Raw genomic sequence first — 22,883 nt, forward strand, 5'->3', positions numbered from 1 at the left:
CCTAATAAAAGAAACCAAAATTCTAAGCAGCTTTGCAATATACATTTATTACAAGTTTGTAATGGTTTTTAAGTTATAATTGCTATTAGAAGCAGTGTTTGCCTGTCCTTTTCTGTTCTCTGCCCTGGTGGCTCAGACTGTTGAAACAATGTAACACAAGGCAGCAAACTGACAGACCTGTATTGCTGGAGAAGCAAGACCTTTGCAACATTGTTTAAAATGTAACAACCAGGAGTTCAGCAAATGCTGCTTTCAATAGCAATTATATTTACAAATAACGTTTAAAGCACTACAAATTTTTAATTATTTCATATTGGAAAGTTGCTTAGAATTATGTTTTCTTTCATTATGCAAAACATTATTTTTGGGGTTGACGTCCTTTAAAAGAAATTGCTTGCTAAACCCCAATAAGCATGGTTATGTAAAGATTTGAAAAGTTTCCCTTACAAGTGAATATCAAAAGAAGGCCACTCCAGTTGTGCTGACAATCCAAAATTCTAACTTCACTTCCATGTAGGTTGTGATCACATAACAATAGAAAAGCTGCCTTGTATAGGTAAATAAACATATTGTATTCCTGTAGGCTATGTAAGCATTCCATTTATTCTAAGGCTTTAGTAAGAATCTCAGTAGGGCACAGGGAGAAAAAAGGGGTGGATGGGGGTACTAACCAATGTAGAAGCTCAGAGATGTGCGAAGGGCATTTGATAAGACATTTCTAGGGAACCCATCTAGTGATGAAGCTGTTGTCATTAATTATTATGTCCTTATCTGGAATAACCTTTAACCTTAGAAATGTTAAAAAATACATTCTAGCTGTCGCACTTTTAAGGGTTATCATTCCTTACAAAGGATTTTAAGCAATACAATTCTTTAGAAACCTAAAACCTTCGTGGAGACGTTAATAAGAATTTTCTAACCACTTTTATGATAATCAAAAAATGTATGCGAGGGGGAATTTGCAGGATGTCTGCAGAGGAGTATTTCATCTTGCAATATATTTAAGAAATAACTCTGAAACACAATGACCTATATTTATGTCTCCTGATGAAAGAAAACATAGAAAGAGTAGGTATAAGCCAAAACTTGTTAATAGTAAATAAGCATACTGGTATGTACTAATATCATCTGCCCTGCACTTCTCACCAATCGTTCCACAAAGGAGTGGTGTTAGGGTAGTTATGCAATTATATGAAGTGATACGTAAGGTCATGTAAAATGCAATGAGACAGAAAGCTGCTCAGGATTTTGGAAACTTTGACTGGAGAAAGAAATGTAAAAGGGGAAGATTGGCAGGGCTCTTATGGCAGTTTTATGGAAATTGTACTTTTTTGTATTTGTTAATGTTTAATGACTAATTTGGGGATTCCTCAGCCCTACAACAAGCAAAGTATTCAAGGCTATTGTGATACTAAAATCTACAGATAGTATTGATGTTGGTATATATGGTTTATTTATGTGAGTGTATAGATAGGTTGGTATGGGTCTTTGTGTGTGTGGATTTACTTGAAAGGGTTGAACTTGATGGACTTTGGGCTTTCTTTAACCCAACTTAACTATGTAACTATGTAACATTTTCATGAAAAAGCTTGAATACTTCCTGGGCATGTATGTAAAGAGGCAGTTCACATTTTAATTAATTTAATTTAATAAGCATAAAACAATTTGTTGTTTATTATTTATGTAATTATTGCTTATTACAATTCTTGAGTTTTGAATGGGTCACACATAGAGATGAATGACTAGAAAATGCAGAGCAGAGGTTTTGAATGTATATATATATATATATATATATATATAAAGAACAGAGTGGCGCACACACAGGGACTTTAAAAAAGAACAAAAAAACTTTATTAATCTTGGTTAATCTTGGATTAATAAAGCTTTTTGTTCTTTTTTAAAGTCCCTGTGTGTGCGCCACTCTGTTCTACATTTACATAAACTCCTGGCCAGCACCTGGGGCGGTTGATTGTTTGTAGGTAGTGCTCCTTTTGTTTCTTTTATATATATATATAGGACAAGTGCTTAGGATCAATCTGCTTATGAGATAGATTTTAAGCTCTTGTCCTATTATCTATACATTCAGAACCTCTTCTCTGCATTTTTAAGAGGAGCTTAGTGTAGCTCGTATTAGTATATGTGCATATGTTTTAGCCCTTTAGAATTTTTTGGGGAGGAGGGCTATGTGGTCCCAACACCTATCCTACTACCATTGCAAATTATTACTGTTGCTGGAGCGCCCTCCATTCACTTTCTACTTTCTCTGCAACTATTTCCATACCAGTTATGAAGAAACTAACAATATGTGATGGGATTTGTAAGATACTTTCCCTAAATGTAATAAAAAGTTTGTCCAGTAGCAGTAACCTATGGCATCGAATAAGATGTTTGCTTTTAAACAGGGGACCAGTAAATGCTACCTGACAATTGGTTGCTATGGGTAACTGCACCTGGGCAAACTTTCCCCATATGTGATAAAAGGCACTAAGTTTATTGGTTGCTAAGTTACTAAGCAGTAACGCTACTGGGCAACGCTCCTGCGCAAACATAGTGCCTTTTACTGCATAACCCCTTTTGTATATTTTAGAAAAATATACTATATATTCAGAAAATAAAAACACAAGGTCCAATGTTTAGGAAAAACACTAATTTTTCTCACTTTTTTTATTTTTAATGTACATATTGACGTTTGTTTGCTACTAACAACTATGTTAAATATTGTCATACAATCTTTGAGCTCTATACAAATACATATATGACAATAATAATAACAAAATGATATATCCAGGTAATAACATTCTGTGTATTTTCAAACTCAAACATTACATGTTTACACTCTACACTATACAACATGTGCTCAAATTTGATATACAAATCAAGGTAGTGGCGAGCAAGGGAAGTAAAGTATTTATTGTGATTAAAATCATAAACAACATATTTAATTGTCTCCCTAAAAAACTCTGTGAAACATATAAGCAGGTTTTCCCTAGTCACTGAGGTCCTTGGTGGCGTACAACTCGTACTAAACATCTTGAGGATTTTGTAGAAAGGATAAACACTGCGGGAATTTAGTTCTGCTATGCTCTGCATCAAAATCTTGAAAAAAACTGAAAATCCAACTTTTAAAATAATATTTAACAATAAAAATGTCAGTGGCTTTTGTATAAAACAGATGCTTTTTGATCGTGTTTGCCAGAGGCTTTCATTTTAACTGCACCTTTCCCTCCCTGTGGCAAATTTCAGAGGATGTGTCTACAAAGCCTACTGACTGACATTAATTCTCACATTTAAAATGCTCTTGCAGCCAACTATGAAATGGAGCATAGGATAATTTGGGCAGTAAAGTGAAAGCTTTAAAACTGTGAAGCCCAATGTGGTGTATTAATCCTGCTTATGCTTATCACAGGCCTGCTTGACAGGTCAATTACTTTGCTCAGCAAAAATCTGCTCAAAACATGCAAGGGCTCACAGCAGCAGGGGGATATGTTAAGAGAGCGTATTTGGAAGATCCAGCTGATACTGAGGGTTTGTGCGTGTGTCAGTGAGTAATAATATTATTTGTCATGTCACTTTAGACACTTAAGCAACACAAAAAGATAAGATAAGCAACACAAATTTCAACATCACTGAACCCTTTGTAAATACATCAGTGACCAAAAGGTTTTTTTTTGACATTTTGAAACAAGCAAGTTTATGTTTCAATATATCAATAAATCAAAAAAAAAAACAAAAAACAGAAAAATCATTGTTGGGTTTCGCCAGCTATGCACTGAAAAATTGGCCATTTTGGGCTAATCCAATTGTTTAGCACCAAGGCCACTGATCAGAACCTTTGCAGAGCCATGGGAAGAGGACCACAACTGTAGCCTGATACAGTATTTGTTCAACAGGATTTTCAAATCTGCTTCGTATATATATATATATATATATATATATATACAGGTGCAGGACCTGTTATCCAGAATGCTCGGGACGTGGGGTTTTCTGGATAAGGTATCCCATACATACATATATATATATATTCTCTCACATGTACTGATATGGCAGAAGGGCATAATCAGCCATAATCATACCATACCATACTATAATCATACTTTCATACCATAATCATACCACCGATTTCTAAAAACTGATCTCAACCGCCTTACTTCTCCCTTTGTACTACTAGACATCAGTATCCAGATGCAAACTAATCATCATAATGTTTTTATGGGAAAATCAACAAGAACAACTTTAGGCATTATTAATAGATCTGAACAAATACTGAACTGACTGTTATAACTTTGACTCGTGCCCTTTTGACTTATCTGTAGGTGTTTAACAGAGAAATTTACATCATCGTTGCTCTATAGGCCAAATTTTTTCAGTGTCATTTGCAGGGGTGGTGGGTTTAGGGCATGGTATAATATTTCTGTGAATCCCAGTTCGATGAATTGCTATTATACAACAGAAGGTTACATTTCTGTGTAAAACTATTTTAATTAAATTTAGCATAATGTGTTATTTGTGAAATCTGCTGAAATCTGCCAAGGGGAATTATATGATACTGTATTACAGTATCTTCCTTATTTGTAGACAGTAATGAGCAGTGGGGAAATTAGTTTTCTTATATAATAATACAACACATTCATCTCATGATAATTTACAATAATATCTACTCCATATCTAACTGGCAGCACGTAAGGACTGTATAAACATTTAAACATTTATAGCAGATTGTACATCAATAAAAAAAGCAACCTGCACCATCTTCACTATTTTTAATACATATTTTTTTACTTTTTCTACAAGAAATAAGAACTCTGGAGAAAATCCTGTCCTACCTTGATAAGGTATTGCATATACCCTACATCCTACAATATACACAGAGAAATATGCTTTGTGTTAGGGAATATTAAAATGGAGAAAGAGAGTTAGGCAAACCACATGATTCTAAATACATTACCTAAACATAATTTCATTCATGCCAATCAGATCAACTGGTGTTTCTCTTTACACACTTCTCATTTACTGTTTTAAAGTTTTATAGTTGATATAAACAAGGCAGTGTGTTAATAAAAACCTTCGTTTCCAGGTTTGAGTACTGTGGCTGTGCTCTTATTCATTTGTGGAGTACTAGGTATGTAAGCTTAGCTATGGTATGCAAGCTCAGCTACTAACCTAAAACTATAAATTTGAAAGCCTGCTTTTGGTTTATTCTCAGGAAACTGTCTGTAGAAAGGGATGCGGGTGATCTAAGATGTTGCTTTTTGAGATGCCTATCTGGAAACTCCCTACTGAGGTTGTGCACTAAGTGTTGTGTATGGTAAAACAGTCCAGCTTCCTGTATATTTGCAAACAGCTGGCAATCAGCCCAATTTCCTTTACAGTGTCATTTGGGGTTCTGCCAAGTGGCTTTAAGTAGACTGCAGCGTTGTTGCTGCTGTGGAACATGTATTTTCAAAGTATAATAAGTGAAAACAAACCTAAAAACAAACTTAGAAATTATATTGTGGATGTCATGCACTGTTTTGCCCCAGGTAAATAGAAAGTGAATATAATTAGTATTAAAATATAACAATCATTATATTGCTTTATAAATACATCATAATTACCACTGATGACCTGACTGAGCTCTCGGTATCACTATAATTTATAGAATGGAGAGCTAATCTGATTTTATTGTAACAATGTCCCTCTAATGTTATTAAAGTCTATCCAAATACCTATAAACAAAGCTATTTACTAAGTAACAGTCTCTATAATAAAAATCTGTTAACTGGATTGTGCTTATGCAGGCTTATGTGTTTCCTCTGTTGAGGATCATATTTTATCATTGTAAGTTAAAAAACTGATTGCCTATTTTAAGATATATATATATATATATTTAATGTCCATGATGCATTGCTTGCAATTTGACATAAAGATGTTGGTGACCCACATTCCCATTGTAGTTCAGGTATGTACAGATGTAAAATGAGTAGCAACACCTGCTATAACCTATTGGCCCAAGTAAAGCATCTTTGGAGATGGGATATTTTAACAAGAGAAAGTATTACAGACAACAAACCATACTCAAGACTATTCAATAGGAGCATCTTGGACTGAACACACCGTTGCATCCTCTATGCAATTCGACATACCCCTGACTTGGCAGAGTTGTCATTTACAATAGATTCCCGTCTAACATTATTTTCATTTAATTCTGAATTAATTTCATCAAAAATTCCAGTTTCAACCATTTCCTCCTGCCAAGGTATAGAAATGTTGCCTGAAGCAAACTCGTCAAAAAGCTTGTTGTCAGATTCATCAAGGGTGACTCCTTTAACTGTTGAAAATGCTCCAACGTCTTGAATATCCTTCGCATATACTATTCTGGAGTCTGGAGCAAAAGGTGGTGGAAGGATACCTGTTTAAGCAAACCAAAAGAAAAAAAAATTGGGAGTTAATGCAGACATTCTAGTTTTAAGACATGGGGGGGGGGGGGGGTAACTAACAAGGGATTCATTGCACCAGGCAGACAATCATGAAAACAATTTCAATCTTTGATTTAATTTTATAACTTGTAGTAGACTGATTAAAACTGAGACCTGACTGGTTGCCTTTTTTCAGTAAATGACTCTTTAAAGGGGCAGAATACCCTCTTTTCAATCTTTATTTAATAAATGACTCTTTAAAGGGACAGAGTACCCCCTTTTCAATCTTTATTTAATAAATGACTCTTTAAAGGGACAAAGTACCCCCTTTTCAATCTTTATTTAATAAATGATTCTTTAAAGGGACAGAATACCCCCTTTTCAATCTTTATTTAATAAATGACTCTTTAAAGGGACAGAATACCCCCTTTTCAATCTTTATTTAATAAATGACTCTTTAAAGGGACAGAATACCCCCTTTTCAATCTTTATTTAATAAATGACTCTTTAAAGGGACAGAATACCCCCTTTTCAATCTTTATTTAATAAATGACTCTTTAAAGGGACAGAATACCCCCTTTTCAATCTTTATTTAATAAATGACTCTTTAAAGGGATAGAATACCCCCTTTTCAACATGAGCTGAATGAATAGGACTTGTACTGAACATATGGTTTGTCTATTGTTTCAATGTATTATATTTTGTTATGAAATATCTATGGTTTCCGTTACTTCTGGTACTAAACAGAAATAAACAGGAATAGAAAGCCTTCTAAAGTACTTCTTGTAAATAGGAAACTGAACAAATTACTTTTCTTATAAAGGAAGGGGTAGAGTTCGGTGAATTAAAACAATAGGCAGAATGTAATTTCAACACAAGGCCTATCTATTGTGTTCATTTTTAGTATAGGTGTTTTTAGTGTGTTTTTTAGATTATACTGTCCTTTTTAAAAGGCCAGTATACCCCCTTTTTTAAGAATATGGCTTGTGCTGAACATACTAATTGCTTATTGATTTGATTATTTCTTGCATTAAACTGGGCAAGATCTGAACTTGAAAGTACAAAACAATGAAAACAAATTACTAGCCCACTGAAAAGCCCTCTGCATAAACAAACCCATCCCTTTCACCAGCTGCAATCTTTTTGTATAGACTTTGTGATAAGAAGCAGCTCATTATACAGAGATGTAATAATATGCTCAAAATTTGCACTTGATCTGGAAACCTGTAGGACCCAGGTTTTGATGGAGCAAACATATACTTGGCTGTAAAAACATGCATAGTTAGAGATCTAACAGGAAATAGAAGTGTCTATTAATGGTCAATTAGTGTTTTTTCTAAGGATCTATTCATGTAATTCACATACCAGCTTCAAGTTTCCTCCAGTTTATTCCTCTAAAAAATAAGTGTACTCGTATTTCATTGCAATTTCCATTTTTAAACCCCATCCGTTTTTTGGGATCTTTGTCTAGTAAGGCTTCACAGATGGACTTGCAGTCTAGGCTGAACTTTCCTGAGTAGGTCACTGAGTCGTTCAGAATCCTATTCTTTAACTCCTTATTTTCAACCTGGACAAAACAAATTAAAATTGGCAGTAATTTCATGATATTCTCCCAAGAGAAACTCTATTGATATAATCTTTAAATTTCTTTAAAAGCAATGCAATGCATGCCTCTTAACCAAGACAATAGTCTTACAGCATTTTGTACTTTATACTAATGCATTAAAGGAAAAGTAACACTAAAAATTTTTAAGTAAAAAATCTATTCTACCCTGCCCCAATAATTGCCCTATCCTGCAAACCATTTAGTATTTTGAATGCTTTATTAGAAAATACCTGCTAAAACTTGGCTTCTGGTCATTTGAAAAAAGGCGATACGGTGATGCATGGGAAGCATCCACTATGCGGTGATCGATTGATCGATCCTAGGCTGACTCCTTCCTATACAGAAGGAAGGCTAGGCTCGATCAAACGATCGCCGCATAGTGGACGCTTCCCCTGATACTTCCCGTGCATCGACGTATCGCCTTTTTTCAAATGACCGGAAGCCAAGTTTTAGCAGGTATTTTCTAATAAAGCATTCAAAATACTAAATGGTTTGCAGGATAGGGCAATTATTGGGGCAGGGTAGAATAGAGTTTTTACTTAAAAATTTTTAGTGTTACTTTTCCTTTAAGTACCAGTCAAGCCTGTAGCTGTACCAATCCGAAAAGACTGCTAGCCAGGCGTACATATGTTGGGTGTATATAACTCTATAAGGCCCATTAGCAGCATGCAAATTACAAAAAAAGGATGCAATCTGCAAATTTGCCCTTTTCACACTGTGCCTGGGTGTGTGCAATTAGCCACAGGCCCCTGCCTTCCGTATTGGAGAAGAGATTTAGGTAATACAGTACTGACTGTGTGCTGTATTAGTGAGGGAGGGGCAGGAGTAGGCATGTAGGTGTCTTCCCCTCCCGTCCCCTCCTTACCCACTCCTACCTTGAGACTCATTCTGAGGCATAAATAGGAGAGAAATGAGGCACAGTGCACCTCGGGCCCTGTCCTTATCATCTTTCCTAAAGCAGACAGTAAGGACAGGGCTCAGTTGGGTCTCCGGACGCTGCTCTCTGCACAGAGTGCCCCTTAGTGCTCTTGCCTCCGGGGTTATTAATGGTCTTGATATAACTGCATCTATTTTACATACTTGTGTCTAGGTTTTTTTTCCTAGGTGACTGCATCTAAATGTAATTATTATTTACTAGTTCTGAGGATATGATCTGGACATTTGAAATTGCCTCTAGCCCCAAAAGTCAACCTTTTCAAAAGATGTACCTACAGACAAATAGCAAATGGGTCATTGTAAAATAATTCTGAAATATTAACACTGGCGCTAAGTTTGTCTGATGTCCTGATGGGTGGAACGTATGAAAGAAGGAAGTGTATTGAAGAAATTGCGACAGAAGGATCGGGATAAATGTCACATAAAGATCAAGGTGGCAGAATCTTATGAAAAGTACTAAACTGTAAACAACAAAAGGGTTAAAAGTTATTGGCTGCAATGACGTAGGCTGTCAATCAGGGATCCTATAAAGCAAACCTCTATATGCAATGCTGTACAAAGAGAGAGAATAATTCTTGTGCAGGAACAGAACGATTAAAAATGAAAGTATTTTGTATGATTTCTTTTATTGTTTAAATTTGAACCATGTAGAGAAAATGCAGATAGTATCACAGGCATGATATGAAGCTTCACCAAAGGCCACAGATTTTTCTGGACTATATGGAAAATTTAACTTATTAGTCTAGAGAGGAACAAGCTGAAAAATGTTGTATTTATGGCAAAAAAGTGAGCGTACACCACACCATGCTTTTTAAATGTTCTGCCTTTTAAAAATAAAATGAGCAGACATAATAATAGGGCAATTTTTCATGATTTTGTTTTTGACATTGTTTTAGCAACAGCCACAAGAGGGTAGCATACTCCTTATAATAAAAACTGATGGGCCTCTTCTCTGATTCAACATTGAGATACAGTATTTTTCCAATAAAAAAAAATATATATTCAGTATGTAAGTATGTATGTAGAATTCTATATAGCTAAGCTAGGTATTCATTTCTGTAAATACCTCAAAGAAAATAATGACTTGTGCTAAAAGGAGAACAAGTAAAAATGCAGGACAATAAAAACATTTGGAAGAAAGTAATAAAACAAAATACAAATATGAATTTAAAAAAAATCTATGACTATGGTATGTAGCTAGTATGTTTCATCTCAGTAGCCGATTCTCAGCCTCGAATAAAATGTGTTCTATATATACAGCTTGTAAACAATTATTTCACCAAAAAAATAAAAGGCACTGATGACAGGTTCCAGAAATGTTATAATGTGGGCATTTTTAGATATAGCAGTCTCACTTTTAAAGGTGAAGTTGCAAGTGCTAGTCATTTTGCTAGATCACTGCTGCTGTTCCTGGATGTTTACTACTATTTGAATATCTGAATTTCACCTATAGATGAAGGACAAACCCAGAACAAAAGGTGACTGCTACTGACAGAAAAGTATTCAAGCAAAGGTGTCATATGATGCTCTTGGTTAGGCTCGTTTTCTGCTTTATCCCCTTACATTACATGTAATCCATGGAAAGAAAACACACGATAGTCCGGCACAAAGAGAGTGGTAACTGGTATTTACAGAACAATGTCCAAAAGGTTGAATTTACAAAAAAAGGCATGCAAGTTCCTGACATAACGCAGGATTTATAGCTGGAGTTTTTCAAAAAGGAAAGAGACTGTGATTGCAGTAAGGGAAGCAAAGCACTACACTTGCATCTAACTTTTACAGAGATGTCCTGTTCCATTAACTAAGGCTCTAGTACAAACAATTAAGCAAAGGGTCTTAGGGGCAGATTTACCAAAGCACGAATTTGAATCCCGAATGGCAAAAATTCGGATTGGAAACGAAAATGTTGCGACTTTTTCGTCGGCGTCGAGATTTTTTCGTATTTTTCACAACTTTTTCGTCACCGTCGCGACTTTATCGTATTTTGCACAACTTTTTCATCGCCGTCGCAACTTTATCATATTGAACGATTGTACGCAGCGGAAAAACCTTTCCAACTTTGCATGATTTTGGAAGCCTCACAGAGGAATAAATGGCACTCTGCAGCTCCAACCTGGCCCAAGGAAAGTCACGATACCGAAGCTTGAATGAATCCAAAACTTTCGTACTCGGCGCGACAATATTGAATTTGTCAAAAATTTTGTTGCAAAGTACGAAAAAGTCGCGGCGGCGACAAAAAATTTGCACAAGATACGAAAAAGTCGCGGCGGCGACAAAATTGTCGAAAAAAACCCGCACATTATGAAAAAAATGCATTCGGACACATTCGAAGCGTTCGTACCTTAGTAAATCCCCCCCTTAGTGTACTTTGTTTTTATTAGTAGATGTGAAGTGGAAACTTGTTAGAGAGGGATTCCAAAGTGTTAGTTAGATAGGATATAATTATATAAAAATAATAAAACCGGAGGGTATAATTAGATGATAGTTGACAGAGTTTCATATAAAGGTTTCACATCAAGGGCAGCTGAAGAGTAGTGATGAGGGAATCTGTCCCATTTCGCTTCACTGAAAGATTTGCGAAACTGCAGAAAAATTTGTGAAACAGCAAGAAATTTGCAAAAGGGTGCTTCCCCATTACTATTTTGTCAAAAAAGTTGCAGTCAAAAAAATCATGCTCGACTTATTTTGACGTGACTGCGACCTTACTTAATTTTTGTTGCAGCAAATTTTTGCAACAAGTGAAAAATGGTGAAAAAAATTGCCCATCACTACTGAAGAGAAAGAGAAATATTTGAACAGAGAAATATACGGTGACAACAACATGTATAAAACAATAGTGTCAGGCAATGATAGTCCCCTGCTGTAGGCCAAAAGACAATAGAAAGGGGGGGGAAGCCTAGCTTAGGGTATAGTCGTCAATATGGCAGTGAAAACCTGTCTGCCATATAATGGTTTGTATTAGACTTCAGAAGAGAAAAGCTCCCAGTAATTCATGTCAGAAAGGAAAAAAAGGGGACGGAAGTTGGTAAAAATCATAAGAATTAAATGACAGAGGAAAGTACATACAGGAAGCATGGAATTAAGTGACACATAAAAACAAAATAGATTTATTGGAGTTTATAACATGGAAAACAGAGATCATTGGAAGATAATAACATAAATACTTTGGAACTCCCTATGCTCTAGTCAGGTAGGGGATTTTAACTAAGGGTCCTGCTAGAAGTGTACAGTCAGATAAAGGTATTCAGGTAATGACGCACTTAAGAAATAGCTGCTTCAGTAGTAAATTATGTTATGTCTGCTCACAGTCTATACAGAGAGATATTATAAATGTATGTAATTTTAGCTGTTTCCCCATAATAAGCATGATTTAACAAAATGTGAATCTATGGTGGTTCTGCCAAACAAGAGTTTTTATAATTTTATCATTAGAATAGGAATCTAGTAATGTAATATATTCTTGTCCTTTAAAAAGTGCTCCAACAGCACTTTACATAGATTCAAATAGATTCCCATCAGTTCCTGTCCCAGTGGAGTTTACAGTCTAATGTAATTACCTTTTCTCCTCTGCATCGGAAGGGGCCACGTGCTGCAATCATTTCATACAATGTGACTCCCAGTGAGAAATAATCTACAGCATAATCATATTCTTCACCTTGCAATAATTCAGGTGCCATAAATCCTGTAAAACAGAAACGATCATGGTAGTAATTGTGCAGAAAAAGGAACAACCTAATAAGCAGAACAAGTTAAGACAGATATATATATATAGCTTGAATACAGAAGCACCTACAGAAAAGAATGATTCATCAAATAATTTTAAGTATTTTGTGTCCATTATTTTATGTGAATGGCAATTTTATGAGCACTGTTTTTGAAAGATAGACATCTCAAGTATATAGACTATTGTCATTACTGTACAGTAATTAATTTTCTATAATTACACTGGAAGTAATCATTAATTTAATTAGTTTATTATATACTTATATGAATTCTGGCAACATTACATCCATTTTCCGTTACTCTATCTTTTTCTTAACTGAGAATCTGTTATGTACATTTGTTATAACCTCTTTTGGAAGAATAAGCTTAGTTCATCCAGTTGTTCCAGTTTATAAAAGGTGAAGAGACAATTTATGTTTCTGCTGTGATTACAAAGAAAAGTTTCCATTTTTAAATTACAGAAATATTTCTGCTTTTTATCTACCACACAGAAACATGACATTATGGACCAGATTGAATTCAATGAGAAAAATTGATGTAGTCTGTGGGAAATTAATTAGGACATATGATTTTCCCATCAAATTGAATCTTGGCACTATGTGTTTAATGCAATTCATAGTTTAAAAAAAACCCTGTTGCAAGCTGTCTTTGTAGAAAGAATAATGTAATTCAAACATAGAGATAACTGTATGTTTTCTCATAGCCTTTTGACTTGGAAAATATAGAATGCAAGTATACAAATTACCCTTTACTACTCACAATTAAGCAGCAAAATCTTGAGGCAAAACTGTCCTTAAAGATTTCTAGCCTGTTTAAAGGTCCGTTATCCAAAAACATGTACTGTTTGGAACAGGCTGATCATTTACTTACTGCACCACAGTGTGCAAAGTGCCATTTCGGATACAATTACATTTTTTACCTACAATGCAGTTTTTCCTATCATTCCAGCATCATTGTGGTAACCTGGGGCAATTGCATCTGACACAATTGCAACCAATACAACAAAATTTGCACAATTGTACTTCCACATGATGTGAATTGGACACAATTTTCTAAGTCCAGTTTTTGCCATTCAGAATGAAAGTAAAATATGCAACCAATTTTTAGACCTATCATCTTGGTCTGAAGTGGAAGTAGCTTTAAGGACCCCAACGCAGCCTGCGTCATCAGGCATAATTGGACTTCAAAACAGCAGGCAGGCATCAGAGCCAAATGCAAATATTGGGAAGTGCAAGGAGCAGTAGCTGAAGTACCTTTAATGAATGCGACTTTTATGTGCAACTGCAGTGAAGTTAGTAAATGACCCCTTAAGCCTTCAGATTCTCTGTAAATTTTCGTACCTGGTGTTCCTGCATAGCCCTTAGCTTTTGATTTCTTTTCTTTCAATTCCACAGCAAGTCCAAGGTCAGATATGCGCACATTCCCTGAAAGGTAAACATTGGCTTTGTTTTACTGCACAAGATATACAACTCTTATTTCAGTTTAAAGGTCCCTGTAAAGTTTAGGTTTGCAGTGAGATTATTTCATATAGTGTAGCAGTATGCATGCACAAGAAGGAAGCAAGGTCTTTTTCCATTGACATTAACATACATTGACAAAATGTCACACATTTATAGAGGACTTTTCAAAAGAGAACTGTACAGAATGCACTAATATATTTAAGTCAGAGGGGGGCAGATGCATCTGTTAGGACATATACTGTTAATACAAACATTGTAAAGCAGCAATCATGAAGGCAAAAAATGCAAACTAAGGTATAGATTGCTTCACTTTTTTTTAAAGTAGCACAGATACAAATGAAAATATTCTTGTTTTAGGGGGACCCTGAAAAAGCAAATGTACTTGTTTCTCTAAACAATAGAGGAGCCTGGGTTACAGGAACCATTCTGTAGTAGTAGAGATTGCTCTATCAAACAATTTGTCAGTAGCAGTTACTATAAACAAGGCACCAGGGCCTGTACTTTGAGCACTTTAAGAGCTTAATTCAATTTTTGCAAGGCCACTTTTTGTTATTCCAATATTAACAGTGTATGTGGGAATATTATTTAGAGGTTCAATATGGCATTACTTTCAAGATTATATTCCAGAGAATGCTATTATAAGTAGCAATCAACATGGTTTTATAAAGAACAAATCATGTCTAAAGTGAGAAAAACAATGCTAGTGAAATAACTCTTAATACAAAATTGATCCAGGTACTTTTGGAGTTTCTTCATCTCCACTGAGGTAGATTGGAGACAGCTTGGAGGTCTGTAGCTTGGTGCCACCGCTTTTCTTTATGTAACCCTCTTCCCTAAACCTGGCCCTGGTTATTAAACAGAGCTAATGTCGTGCAGCACAAATGCTCATACCATCATTGTCTAATAGCACATTTTCAGGTTTGAGGTCTCGGTAGATGATCCTGTTTTGATGCAAATGTTCCAACCCAGAAATGATTTGAGCAGTGTAAAAGGAAGCTCTGTGTTCATCAATTCCTGGGTTTTCCTCATCCATGTTGTAAATATGAAACCTAAAAGGAAAAAAGTGTAATTTAGAATTGTTATAACAGTATAAGCCTGTTCATACTGTTCACTGTCACAGCTTATACCAAAAGCATTTTGGCTCATTGCAGTTCAATTGCATCCATTAATTCCCTATTCTGTTAAATACAATGGCAAAGGTCTTCATTGAGATAACCCATTTGCTCAGAATTGAAATGTTAAGGAAAAAGTACTATTTTACTTTAAGCAGAATTAATCCCTTCCCCCAACCCCTAGGCCCCCTCTATCGGCCCCCTGCCCCATTCCATTTGTTACTGTAATGGTGATGGCCCACAGGGAGATTAGTCACCTGTGGTTAAATCTCAGCTACCATGGGGTGACTAATCTCCCTGAAGTACCTTCCCACGGGCAATGAAGTAAATTGCCAGCAGGAAGGCATTCACTTCTTTGGGGAGATTAGCCACCCCCACAGTAGCTGAGGTTTACCCGTGGGCAACTAATCACCACCCTTAAAAGTGCCCCTATCTTTCTACCTATAGATGCAGAGTTGCCCATTGGGGTTGACCGGTGCCATTTTGCGCATTTGGTGGTGTGGAGAGGGAAGTTGATGGAGGGCTTTGGGAGTTGGGGTAAAGAAATTGGTTCTCCTGGAAGCTATTTTTGAGTTGCAATCCTTTTATATAGTATTACAAAGTAATGCCCCGCAAAATATTCATCATTGTATTTATTTGTAGGGGGAGTGGATATATGAGGATTTTGTCATCTACCCCCCCCCCCCCATCTGGTCTTAGGACACACCCACTTTAGAAAAAAAAATAGACTAAAAAAACTCATATTAACCCAAAGTAACCAAGAAGATATTTGCTTTTACACAGCTGACTGGTAAATGCTACCAAGTGACTGGTTGGTATAGTTTAAGTGATTAAACCTGTTGCAAAACACCTTGTATTACATAAAACTCATGAAAGGTACTAAGTTTGCCCAGAAGCAGTGGCCTATAGCAACCAATAAGATTGCTTTTAGACAGGTTACTAGTAAGTGCTACCTGCTGATTGGTTGCTATAGATTACGGCTCCTGGGCAAACTTAGCACCTTTTTACATATGGGGGATAGTCTAGATTGTCATCTATATGTGGACATGCAAATCTAGCATTAAATAATCTCTGTATTACCTAAGCCTAACGTTTGCAGTATGCACTCATTTTTAGTGTCTAATATTTTTATGTAACTACTAGCCAAGCATGTACAGTGGGTATATGTAGTGTGAACAATTTACATTAGTGGCCTTAGTTATGAAAATAAATCATCTTCTTCTGCTTTGTAAATGGAAACATGAAGCAGAATATTTTTTGTTTAGTAGGAAACAACACATATTTCTAATAAGAACAAAACAGGGGAGTTTTATGTTCAATTGTGTTATTTTTCTGTTAAATGCCATAGCCTGAAATGTTATCAACTTACCGTAGGTCACCGCCATTCATTATCGTCATAACTAAGCAAACATCATTCTTGGTCTGGAATGCATATGCCAGTGAGACAATAAATCTGCTATGGACCTTAGCAAGAATCCTTTTTTCCACCATAGCCCCCTGCAAACACAAAAGAGTTCTGCTAAGATTCTCATTTTTAATTTCTTCACAATAATGTGATGAAAAAATGTGAAAAAGATCCTTATCCAGAAAATCCCAGGTCCTAATCATTCCAGATAACAGATCCTATAGCTGTAATATAGTCTGTCCCTTAATGCCAGTGTTTCTCAGGCTTTCGTACACGATATTTGTTCCTATACAAATATATGTACATCGTATTGTATATGTGTATATTTTTATTTATGTAGCACTACTTGTGTATGCAGCTCTATACATTAATAGATCATATTGATACTATAACAGAATATAAATAAATTTGATAATACTATTGTATTTAAGATTAATGTACAAATACTGCAAAAAATGTGTTTCCCCCTCCACAGCTGGGGCACACAAGTATACAGACTGAAGAAGTGTCTCAGAGCCCAGGACAACCTATTCATATGCCCATGCGTAACCTAAACTTGGTTAATGTGCATGCCTAAATTGAGTGAATGTGATGCTCATTTATCCTGCACATATATGCGCCCCTGCATGGTCACCTGTACCAGGTACAGAAACCTAGTGCGGATTGCAAATGTACTTAGTGGAGTGATAGGTAACCTTTAGGTGCTACGTCTTAAGAGACAGAAAGAAGGCGACCCCTGCCCCATACAGCATAACATATAAGTGGACTGGAAATTTACAGTCACCAATAGGATAATAAGTGCTACAATTTACAGTAGTTAACATTGTCTAATAAATGCCAAAACTAAGTCAGATGTTATGGCAGTGCTCTAAGAGGTAGATTTTAAGCTTAGTTTTTGAAGATTCAAAGATGGAATTCAAAAGGTAAGTAACAGCAAGAGAGAAAGGTTTAAGGCTGAAACAGCAGTGGAAGTGGGCAGGGATGTATTTATGTCGGGTGATGCTCTATGCACCACTCATGGAGGATCCAGATGCACCCTCCTACCTCTAAGCTCTGCAGGCTCAGCAGATTTTTTTTCCTGCACTATTTTTTATTCAACACATAGGCAACCGAGGGCCAACTCCCCTGGAGCTGCCACCATAGGCACAGGGCTTCGGGCAATTATTTGTTGAATATGGCCCTGGAAGTAGGTAGTTGTTCTTAGAGGAAAAGGAAAAGTCAGTTAGGATTGTATGGAGACCTAAAAGTGGAGCTCTAAAATCATTCTCCTCTATCACAATGGCAATGAGCTCGCTATATATCTCTTGCATAAATAACTAAAAGGTTAATTAACTGTAGAGCCTAAGGCATTGGGGAGATATGGAGTATCTGCATGTAAAGTGGTGTCCCTAAGTCCTATATTTTTATGGATCTCTTCCCAAAAATGCAGAAGGCAGAAATGTCATGTGATGTCATGACCCCTGAGGTAAATAAGCCTTATTTTCTTTCTTATATTTTTAATACAAGCACCAATGCTGCATATTGCTAGGGATATCAGTAGAATGTTTTGCCCCTACATATAAAACACAAAACACTTTCTTCTTTGCATGTGTTACCAGCTGCTCCTTCAGGCACATGCTTCAGATTGCCAGCAGGCAACATGCTTACATTACCCACAGATATTTGACAACCGGACCGACTCCTCAAAATCCACAAGTATGCAATAAAGTATATAATTGATGACATTTAAACCCATTTACATAAGGAAAAAACAAAAATGTACTATGGGAAAATACTAAAAACAAAGCTCCTGCACACAAGGGAGTACAATCTTAATGTGAAATGTCCTTGAGAAAATCCTCTGTTATGCTACAGCTGCATAATCTGTGCATTTAACTTTAAAAGGGGAACACAAGTTATTCTAAGACAACGAATGAATCAACGAGCTATTATTTCTATAATGTAAAAAACAAATGTATTCATTCTATTACTGGGATGAGATATTTTAACACAAGGCAGCTATGCTAATTATTGTGCCGCTAAACTACTTTCTTTTTATTACAGAGAAAAAATCTGTTGAAAATATACCCTATACTAGGGTATAATTTGCCTATTTTTTCAAATCTCAAATCTAGGGTGTCAAACCATTCAATGAGTCTGAGTATTCCATAGTCACATGGATGTTGAGGCTAAAGTGCCAGGCATTATTCAAATGGACTATTTAAATACTCATTTAGTAAGCACAGTAGGGCAGTTAAAACCAAAATATTTGCTGTGAAAGTATCATAGGTTAATAAATCCCATTAAATAGTGTTAATAAATCCCATGAAAAAGTTGATATTTCTTTATTTTTCCATATATAGTTTACTGTATTTTTATTTGTATGTTTAGGGCCACTGCATACTATATATAGCAAGAAATAGTACATTATTCTGTGAAATGAATTATGAACAGAAAATAACTTAGAACATATAACTTAAATTAAAGGTTAAGGGTTGTATGTGCATTCTGACATACTGTACATCTGCCAAGGTGCATATTGGAAACCTGTTCAAATGTTGCCATGGATCATAATGGGTTATCCAAGCAGGTAAACACTTTTAGGTGGGAAAAACTAAATTTAAAAAAATAAGTAAGTTGCTGGAGAAATCATATTCACACACAAAAGCAGTTCATAAAAGAAAAAGAGAAAAATGTGGGCCCAAATTAAAAATATATACATTTATGTAGGAAAACATTATTACTTAGATTTGCACAAAAATTGTTCTCTATGTAAGTAAATGGGCCCATGAAATCAAGCAGAAGGGATGCCTTATATGCATAAGCAGTAAAGTTATGCAATTACATAGAAAATTCTGGATAGTATGTTTTAAAAAACAGGTCACCCATCACTTTTCCACATTAACTGCCTTTAAACACTGAACTGAACTGGGAAACTCTCCAAGCCAAGAAGTTCTAGGTCACTGAGACAATAACTTAAAATGAGGGAGGAAATTGAGTTTTAGATTTAATAATAGGCAGATTTTTGGATTACTAAAATGGTTCCCTGTCACCAAATGGTTTGAACGACCTTTGAGTTGTATCTTTTTTTTTAATCCTTTTGATAACGTTGAGCTTTCACAGACATGCTGTTGGTATATTATTATTGCCAAAGCATTACAGGTATATGAATGAAGGCACAACTAAATTGAAAGCACTAGATCAGACTTGAATGTCTATATTTTGGTTTGTTGTTCATTTTCTTTAGATGTGAGAATAGTAGCTAACATCATATGTATGTATTGGGATGGTGCCATTTTGGGCTATTCCTTGCCTATATATTTATAACTATATGCTTAGCTGGACTTTATTGTTAATTTGAATAAATCTGCTTGAAGAAAAATTCTAGTCTGCTTCTGTTAGGTTTACATGTGCATTTTAAAGCATATATTAGCAGAAATAGAATGAGGGCATGTCTACATATGGAATCAAATCAAAGTACAGATTTGGATGCTGCAGGCATCCGCTAGATAGAGAGGATTACAGACTGAATATAGAAAAGTCCACCAAATAAAAATGTAAGTTAGGTTAGAGTAAAAGCTAACCAAATGTTCTCATCTGGAGCTTAGCTAGCAATATCAGAGTCTCATCTATGTAAATGGTGTCCTGCCTGAAATTTCCAGCCCTACCTGTGGATGGCAAATTAAGCATGTATCAGAGCCCCTTTGCTGCTGTATTACACTGGCAAGCAGTTAGTGTGCCTGCACACAATATTTATTGCAAAGCCTAAAACTGGTATTAGCAATATACAATACACATCTTCAAGTGTACCTGCAGCATTGTACACAGGACACAAGTGTCCCTGCAACGCATTGCAGTTGACATATCCATGCAACATATTATGCAGCAGTCCCCACTATCCCTGACCTTACAGTTCACTGAATAGAGTGTGTGTTGCAACAAATTTCACAACCTGCCATTCTTATAAGAAAGACAACACATACATATATATACATTTTCCCTTAAATGCCTGTAAAGTCAGAAAGATGCCTCTACCCCTACCTAGTTAATTTGCTTTTTTATCTCCTCATCCTGTTTACTTTTCAAATAAACAAAACAACGCAGGAATAACTGATAACCAACACAAAAGTTCATGGGTACCGATTATATCTGCGTTGGAGAATGATTATTATAACTAGTACATGCTATTTTGATGGACAATTTAAAACAATCAATTAACTCCATTTTTTACCTGACAGTTTTAACAAAGGTAATCTTATTTTATACATGTTATTTTATCATGTTTATTTTTCAAACAAGATGCATGAAAACCCCTAAACAAAAACACTTTTGTCTCAAGCTTCCAATGAAATGTGAATAATGTGCTTTTGATACTGAGCAGACACTGACATTTTAGTAAAGAAAAAAAAAGACAAGGAACCTGCAATTAACTGCAAGACTATTGATAGACTATCTGATGAGAATAACACTGTTGGATGCAAAGCATTTAAATGAACACATAAGGGCTGATTTATAAAAGTATGGGTAAGAAAAGGATTAATTTATTTCCTCTTTAATGCCATGGCACACCATGTAAAATCATGCCTATTTATAAAGCTGAGTCATGATTTTAAAGGAGTTTATAAAAAGAGATGTTAGCTTGAAAAAATATTGAGTGCCACTGCTTTTCTCCCAGCATTCTACAACAGATGCCAAAAAAATTGTGACTAAATTGGTTGTGCCAGGTCAACAGGGGGGTAAAGCATATGCATCATTTTAGGTGCTATTCTGATGTAAAAGTACGTGCAGAGCTTTACATATATACTAATATATATAAATATTTATTTGAGATTAAGGACTACAACGTTTTTTTTAGAAATCTGCTGTATATTTTACACCAGCAATTCAAGGTGATCCAACTGCATGGTCTTTGGACAATTAAAATACAGTAAATGAGAGAACTTACTTCGAATCCCTTCCTTTTCTTTAATCGCTTCTTGCTGAGTTTCTTGCAAGCATACATTTTACCTGTTGCCCTCATTTGTGTAGCAGATACTTCTCCAAATCCCCCTTTTCCAAGGATCCTAAAGTCCATAAACCAGTCATCTCCAATGGGTTGTGCTTCAAGCTTTTTCCATTGCAGAAACTTAGAAAAATATTTACTTTCCTTGTATTGTGCAAAAGCATTTTCTTTCAAATAATCCAACGTTGATTTATGCAGTTGTTTAAAGAGCATGTTGGAGACTTTATTACAGTCCTGTACTACTTTTATAATTGCTTTCTCATCTAAATAGTGACAAAATTGCTTTGAGTCAGAATCAAGATATTTGTTAATGATACCCCTAGCTTTATATAAACGATCCTCATCCTCAGCAACATCATAGTCTTCAATGTCATTCCAAATCTCCACTATATGAGTAAACTCAGCTGATTCCAAAAACTCCTGGAATAATTTTTTCCCAATAGGTTGCTTGACACAAATATTCTCAAACTGCAGATCAAGTTTATCTTTCAGGTGTTCACACTCCGAGAGGGGTGGTAGCTTGAGCCTTGCTCGATATTTCTTGTTCCTTGTAATTTGTGGGTTGAATCCTCCATCAAAACTACCCCTTGCTGTAATATATGCAGAATTAGCTACCACTGTTTCCAGTGCTCCAAAATCCATTTTTGATTGTTAGTCTACTGAACCAAACATGAACAATTTGGCAGCTAGCGACTGTACTGGTTGACTGAATGGACGTTTTGTTCGCAGTGTGCAGAGTTTCACAGGCTTAGCAAAATCCCTTTGCTCGAGCTAGAATTATAGACTAAGGTCTGCAACTGGGTACGGCTTTTCATGTTCACCATGCACTATTTAAAATAATAGAAATCAATAGTAGCCTAAAAACTACCTGCTAAATCATCCTCAAACAAATGCACAAATAAAACACAAAAAAGTTCATGAAGTGTCCTTGTAGAAATTCATTATGAATCATCTGGGTCATAAAATTGTAATCCACATCTGAGATATAATACAGGAACATTTATTACAAAAGATAGTTAATGACAGGTGAAGGAATAATACTCCTGAGTCAACACCTTGGTAAACTCTTTATCCAGCTAAGCAGATAATTCCATTCTTTCTCTCCATCTCTCTGCATCATTATCCTTTACAAATACACCAAAGGCCTATTTTTAACTCAGATATACACCACTGACTTGCTGGTTTTAAAGAAATAAAAATGCTGTTTAAACAGCAAGAAATATTTAGTTGTATACTACTGTTTTGTAGGACATGGTATGATGTAT

General features: G+C 35.6%; 1 protein-coding gene across 1 annotated transcript; it reads right to left on the minus strand.

The window, feature by feature from the left end:
- Window positions 1-2,632: 2,632 nt before the first annotated feature.
- On the minus strand, window positions 2,633-22,498 carry grk1 (G protein-coupled receptor kinase 1). The gene is made up of 7 exons (XM_002936972.5): window positions 21,562-22,498; window positions 16,602-16,729; window positions 15,012-15,169; window positions 14,001-14,084; window positions 12,495-12,619; window positions 7,761-7,962; window positions 2,633-6,388 (listed from the first exon to the last, which is right to left on the minus strand). The coding sequence occupies exons 1-7, from the start codon at window positions 22,258-22,260 to the stop codon at window positions 6,105-6,107; spliced, it is 1,680 nt and encodes a 559-aa protein (XP_002937018.3). The 5' UTR covers window positions 22,261-22,498; the 3' UTR covers window positions 2,633-6,104.
- Window positions 22,499-22,883: the final 385 nt, after the last annotated feature.

The sequence above is a fragment of the Xenopus tropicalis genome, chromosome 2 (genome assembly GCF_000004195.4).
Source record: "Xenopus tropicalis strain Nigerian chromosome 2, UCB_Xtro_10.0, whole genome shotgun sequence".
NCBI classification, from domain to species: domain Eukaryota; kingdom Metazoa; phylum Chordata; class Amphibia; order Anura; family Pipidae; genus Xenopus; species Xenopus tropicalis.

Coding starts and splice junctions, on each gene's coding strand:
- grk1 (XM_002936972.5), bottom strand. CDS start 22,260: ATGGATTTTGGAGCACTGGAAACAGTGGTAGCTAATTCTGCATATATT. Junction 14,085..15,011: donor TGTGCTATTAGACAATGATG/GTATGAGCATTT, acceptor TTTACCTTTCAG/GGAATGTGCGCATATCTGAC. Junction 7,963..12,494: donor TCCGATGCAGAGGAGAAAAG/GTAATTACATTA, acceptor TGTTTTGTCCAG/GTTGAAAATAAGGAGTTAAA.